Source organism: Bos grunniens, chromosome 3 (genome assembly GCF_055505025.1).
Source record: "Bos grunniens cultivar Pamir isolate PY7600 chromosome 3, Bosgru_T2T1.0, whole genome shotgun sequence".
Classification (NCBI taxonomy): Eukaryota; Metazoa; Chordata; class Mammalia; order Artiodactyla; family Bovidae; genus Bos; species Bos grunniens.
Window position 1 is genome coordinate 4372501 of NC_141167.1, and position 6547 is coordinate 4379047.

Here is a 6547-nt window from a genome sequence, read left to right on the forward strand (position 1 = left end):
TGCCCTGCCTGGGTACCAGGTGCTGCGTGGCTGGAATCCGGAGCCCTTTGCCACACTGATGTTTCCACGTCCCCAGCACACGGGGCTGTGAGTGCTTCTATTTAAAGTGCGCAGCTGAGTGGTGTTTAGCCTGGTTACCACCTTGGCCAAGTTCCCAGACACTTTCAACCCCTAAAGGAAGCCCTGCATCCATGGAGCAGACCCTGACAGCCACCAGACCACTTTCTGCCTGTGGACTTGCCTCCCTGGACACGCGCGAGGGGCCTTTGATGCCCGGCTTCTGTCGTGCTACGTCCTGTGTTCACGGTTCCCCCATGTGGCAGCATCAGGCAGAGCGTCACTCCTTTCCGTGGCTGAGTAATAAGCCGTGGTACGTGTGCGTAGACCGTGTTTTGATATCCATTCATCTGTTGATGGGGGTTGGGGTTGTTGCTATCTTTTTTGGCCGTTGTGCTGCTGGGAACTGTCCTATATAAGTGTTTGTTTGAACAGCGGTTCTCAGCTCTTGGGGTGTGTCCCCAGGGGTGGGAGGGGGCCATGTGGTCGCTTTGGGCTCTGGGCCGGGCCAGCACCTGCCTGCCCCGGGAGGAGACTGTCCGCACTCCTGTTCCTACATGCGCGTCCAGCCTGGGGCGGTGCTGACCGAGCAGGAGCTCTCCTTGGGAGGGGACTGGCCCCTGCCCTCCCTCCAGCCCCCCTGGGGCTGGGGAGGGGGCAGCCCTGACCCAGCCCCATCCGGGCGGTCTGGGCCAGTTCAGCCTCCTCCAGCTGGCCAGTGAGCGTGGACCCCCGCCTTCCTCTATCTGGGCAGGGCAGCCGGGCCGGGGTCCTGCAGGCTGGCCCTGTGTCCCTGCCCCTGCTGAGTGTGGACCGAAGGAGTCCCGAGGCCTGGGGGTTCCTGAGATCCTGCAGGCAGGGTGCAGGCAGAGGCCTGACGGGCCTGAGCTCTGGGTTCAGAAGCAACTGGTTAAACCTGCCTGCCCGCTCCTGGCCCCAGCGCTGGAGGGTGGGCACACCTTGGGGAAGGGGGTTTATGCTCACAGAGCATCCACAGCTGTTGGCAGGTACACAGGGGCTGCACCACCCAAGCTCGGGACTGAGGTGAGTGTCCCCAGGTCCAGGTTCATGTGGGAACCGGGGCCCCCAGAAGGTGGGGATGGAGCTCAGTTGTCCCATCAGTGGCCGTGTGCCCCCGACACCAAATCGAGCTCCACCTGAAACAAGATGCAGGGGCATCCCCGTGCGATTTGGAAGGGACACAGGTGGGGTTGAAATACTCGAACCCAAGAGTACTGGAGATAAGCACCCCTGTTTCTTTCTCTTCCACAAGTACCAACAGGGAGGCAAAAAGAACGGCAGTAGAGAGCGGGGCAGGTGAGGCTGAGGGGCGGTGATGCCCTCCCTGGGGCTCCTGCACAGCGGCCTCGTGCAGTGCGCAGCCTGAGCAACTGGTCAGGGCGGCTTGGGGGCGGCACAGGCTGAAGGTGGCCAAGGCCGCCCCAGCCCCCTGCTCAGTGCTGGGTGCCCCTGGGCAAGTCCCGGAGCCTCTGGGCTGCTGGGCTCTGAGGGTCCTTCCAGCTAACGTCCTGTGAAGGAGAGCACCATGCGCTCTGTCGCCACGCAGACACGTGTGAACAAGCCAGCTGCTTTTATTAGGACTGGAGGGAAGGTGGCTGGTGGAGGAGGAGGGGTGGGGGGCAGGCTCCCGCTGTTACTTCTGGACCAGCTGGGCCGTCAGCCGCCCCGGGAGGGCTCGGGGGGCTCAGCGCCGCCTTCTAGGGGGAAGCAGGCCGGCACGCGCCGGGGGCCAGGCCTGGGTCCGTTCCCCGGGGCAGCTCTCCGCCGGCCGAAGCGGCCCACGGGCCGGATCCCGCGGCCCGCGTACCAGGCAGGGTTGATGTCGGGGGCTGGAAAGAGCGAGAAGAGCGCATGGAGGCCTGTGCCCTGGAGCATACAGCCCTGGTGGCCGGGCCAGGTGTGTGCTCAGCTCATGGCTGCCTGTCGCCCAGGCCATGCCAGGACCACCCACCTGCACAGGAGGTTCACCCGGAGCGCCCATTTCTGGTGCTGGGGTGGCTTTGGGAAGTAGGATTTCAGACTTACACCAGGACACATTCCCCTTCCTTTCCTGTCCCCACAGCCCCATTCTCATGGGTGACGTGCACTCAGCCCCAGGCCACCCGTGTGGTGAGGAGTGACCCTCCCCCGTGTGCTGGGCCGGGACCCTTGGGAGCACCTGTCCGGGCCACCTGGGGGAAGGGTCTGGGGAACAGGAGGCCAAACCCCAACCCCGGGATGCTTAGCAAGGATGCCCCAGCCCAGGAAGTGGCCAGGCCCCCCCCTGTGACCCCTGGGGGCGGGGGCGGGGCTGGACACTCACTGCGGATCTCCATGGAGTGCTGGTGGGCTCTGCTGGCAGCCCCCTGCAGGGCCAGGCCCAGCAGCAGCAGGCAGAGGAGCCAGGCCCCCACCGCCTTCATTCCACTCACTCCTCGAAGAGGCCCCGCTTGGGAGGGTGCAGCCTAGGGGCAAAGGTGAGCGCACATGAGGGCGTGTGTGGGCAAAGCGGGGCACCTCGGATAACGCCTCACACACTCTGTGTGTGTCAGAGTGGGTGTGCGTGAGTGTGTGCACACATGCATGTACATGGACATGGGTGTGCACAGGTGTACGGCAGGTGTGCATGGGGTTACACGCTTGTGCACACCCAGTCGGGCTCCAGTGTGCACTTCTCTGCTGGGATGGCAGTGAGCCTGGAACAGCAGGTGTGCCTGGCTGTGTGCACAGTCCTTTGCTCCCCCGGGGACCGCAGTCTCTGCTCTGTACAGTGAGCGTTCGATGAGGTGACCACGTGTGTATTGGCCTCTCATGGGGTCAGTCGTGTTTACAAGTACCGTCTGTCATCAGAAGGAACCCGGGGGAATATGAGCTGTGGCTGCAGAGAGCTGGGCTGTCTTGGACGTGCTTCAGTCTGTCTGTCTGTCCATCTGTGTCAGGGAGCCAGGAGTGTGGGAGGCCTCTGCTCCACTGTGGGTGTGCACACTTGGCCTCGGCAGGGTGGTGGTGGGGGACGACAGAGGCGAGCAGGTTGGTGGGGACCTGCCAGGAGGAGTCAGGTGGCTGCCGAGGTGGAGGGGGTGGCCTAACCTCAGCCATCAGCCGGGGGTGGGGGCCTGGGGGGTGCTGAGCCTGGACCTCGCTCAGGGTGGGGGACCCCGCTGCAGGGCTCTTTCCCTCCCTCAGCCCAGTTCCATCCTGCCCCCTGCCCACTGACAGCCGGGCACTGTAGAAGGGTCGTCATTCACCATCCCTGCCAGGAGTGCTCACCAGCCCCCGTGACCCCAGATCCAAGCCGCTGAGTCTCCAAGATCAACCGGCAGCCCGTGGGGACCTGCCCTCATGCAGCAAGACAGCCTTGTACAGGTGGGGGAGAGCTGTGGGTGACAGAGGCACCCAAAAATCTGCCTCTCACCCTGCTGGGCTGAGCCCGAAACAGCGTCCACCTTGCAAACCTGGCAACTCCTTCCGCAGGCGCCCTCATCTCTTAGGGCTGGCTCCTTCCCCTGCTCCCCCCTCCCCCAGCACTCAAGGAACCAGCAGAAGACGCCAGAGAGCTTGTCTGTTTCAGGGAAGACCCCTCTGCTGACCTTGGCTTTCCAGCCTGTCCCTGAGCCCAGTGGAAAGTGAAAGCATTAGTCCCTCAGTCGTGTCTGACTCTACAAAGCCGTGGACTGTATCCCACCAGGCTCCTCTGTCCCTGGGATTCTCCAGGCAAGAATACTGGAGTGTATTCTTAGGGTTAGGTTAGGGTAGGTAGCCATTTCCTCCTCTGGGGGATCTTCCCTACCCAGGGATCGAACCTGTGTCTCCTGCAATGCAGGTAGATTCTTTACCGTCTGAGCCACCAGGGAAGCCCTAGCCCCAAGGAACATGCTCTCCAACTGAGAGATTTAAAATGTCCACCCCTTCCTTTTCTAGAGACCTGTTGGCAGGGGGACTCCACCTTAGAGGAAATGGAGGTGCCATCATGAAAGCAGACTGATAAAGAGGTGCTCCCAGGCCGGCTGGGCTGTTCGCTGCCCCCTGGCTGGGACCCCCGCTGGGTGCAGGGTGCCTTAGGAGAGCCCTGGCGGAGCTTGTCTCCTGACCCTCAAGGTCCGGCCTCCTGAGAGCCGGGGGCTCGCTGTCTCCTGGCTGGTGGGACTCCTGGTCTGTGTTCCCAGTGGAGTTGCCTGGACGGCTCCACCTTTTGTTTCCACCACGACAGCCGACTGGACAGGAGCCCCGGACAGGCAGGGGTGGCCCCTGGATGCACAAACGGGGTGGGATCCCCACCAGAGCTGGTCCTGGCTGCCAGGACAGAGCCCTGCCCGCATAGGGAGGGAAGGGTGGCAGGGGAGGAGGCTGGAGCGTCAGGGACCCCCGCCCTCTCCAGCGCCCTGTGAGTTACTCACCGAGGTTCCCAGAGGCTGGCGAGTGTGGTGGACAGGAGCGGGGACCCAGGTGGGGCGTGCTCGCCCCTTTTATGCGCCCGGGAGGAAGCAGCTGACCCAACCCCCTCCCTCCCTCTCCGCCTGCCTCCCTCACTGGGCCACATCGGAAGAGTCATTTCTTTTTTCTTTTCTTCTAATTTTTTTTTTTTTTTAAACTCTCATCACCGATGTGATGTGTCCTTTCCTGGGTTATATAATTTCATTTGGGCTGAGTGGTTTTAAAACACATTAGCTTTCCTTCTGCACGCTTTGGGAAGACTGCAGAGCCAGGCACCACTAGCCTGGGTGCTCCGAGCCACAAGACGGCTGACACAGAGGTGACCCTCCAGCCACCTCCCTCCTCCTTTAAGTCCTGCTTCCCGTGCAGAGTCACCCGAAGAGGCCATCACAGCTGAACGACACCCTCCTAACCCTTCCCTGACCGGTCCGTCACCCACTTGCCTTTTCACAGCTGCATTTATTACATACAAACCACTTTCGTCCTGTTTCTACCACTGAAAAATTATGTTTATTCCAGCCCTTTCCAGAGTCATCATAATTACAGTTGAAAGAAATTTATTATGATTATCTGGTGAAGGGAATGGCAATCCACTCCAGTATTCTCGCCTGGAAAATCCCATGGACAGAGGAGCCTGGTGCATTACAGTCCATGGGGTTGCAAAGAATCAGACATGACTGAGCAATGAACACACACACACGTTATGATTATAAAATGAATGAGTACATTTCTATTATAAAATAAATAACATATGCTAAGCTGCTTCAGTGGTGTCTGACTCTTTGCGATCCTATGGACCATAGCCCGCCAGGCTTCTCTGCCCATGAGATTCTCTAGGCAAGAACACTGTAGGCAGTTGCTGTGCCCTTCTCTGGGGGATCTTCCCAACCCAGGGATCGAACCTGTGTCTCCTATGTCTCCTGCATTGGCAGCAGGGTTCTTTACCACTAGCACCACCTGGGAAGCTCTGATTATAAAACAAATACCTGTATTTCTATTATGAAATAAATAATGAAGAGGCTTATTTTTATTATAAAAGCAATTTACATACACTTGGATAGAATTTAGCACATACAGAAAAATAGGAATCAAAGAACACCCATGTATCAGAGAAGTCAACCATTGATCCCGTATGATGCACTTCCTGTTCATAGGCTTTTCACCTATATTCTGGGTAGGTTCATCGGATTCATGCATTTTTGAATCTCATTATTTCCATTTAACCATCATATCCTCAAGTTGTGAAAAAATCTGTACACTCAGGCCATTTTCAATAACTACACCCTGTTCTCCATTTCACTTAGGCCTCATATTCTGAATAATGATAGGAGGCCCGCCAGTCCGTCCTAAAGGACATCAGCCCTGAATGTTCATTGGAAGGACTGATGCTGAAGCTCCAATCCTTTGACCTCCTGATGCAAAAAGCTGACCCATTGGAAAAGACCCTGATGCTGGGAAAGATTGAAGGCAGGAGGAGAAGGGGATGACAAAGGATGAGATGGTTGGATGGCATCACCAACTCAACAGACATGAGTCTGCGTAAACCCTGGGAGTTGGTGATGGACAGGGAGGCCTGGCGTGCTGCAGTCCATGGGGTTGCAAAGAGTCGGACATGACTGAGAGCCTGAACGGCAACATAGCAAAGGTCATTTACACCCCCCTGAACATCAACCCGAGGAGCCCATCCTGGGGGACCCCTCCTGGCTGTTCCCCCCAGACATGTGCAGGGGCCCTGCGGCCCTTCCCCAGCCTCCATCGGACTTTGAGGAAAGTTCCAGAGCAGCTCCCAGCCCTCAGAGGGTCACGTGTGCTTCTCTTTCCTCCCACGGCTGCCCATTCCCGGTGAAGAAGGTTTTGCGGGGGGGCAGGTGGGCTCCCTGGGGGTCTGGAGTGGAGGTCGGGGGGAGGGGTGCTGGTGAGGGGGGTGTCCACGGAGCGTGAGGGGCAGAGGAGGGGCCCAGCCCACACCCCGGCTGCAAGCTGAGGCCCCTGGGATGGAGTCCGTCCGGATCCCTGGGGAGCACCGGGTGAGCGGGGGTCAGAGTGGCTCTGCTGA

At 59.3% G+C, this 6547-nt stretch overlaps 1 protein-coding gene across 1 annotated transcript; it reads right to left on the reverse strand.

The window, feature by feature from the left end:
* Positions 1 to 1667: 1667 nt before the first annotated feature.
* PRLH (prolactin releasing hormone) lies at positions 1668 to 2528 on the reverse strand. The gene is made up of 2 exons (XM_086376476.1): positions 2381 to 2528; positions 1668 to 1907 (listed from the first exon to the last, which is right to left on the reverse strand). Exons 1-2 carry the CDS (start codon positions 2478 to 2480, stop codon positions 1735 to 1737), a joined length of 273 nt encoding a protein of 90 aa, XP_086232602.1. The 5' UTR covers positions 2481 to 2528; the 3' UTR covers positions 1668 to 1734.
* Between the last annotated feature and the right edge of the window lie 4019 nt (positions 2529 to 6547).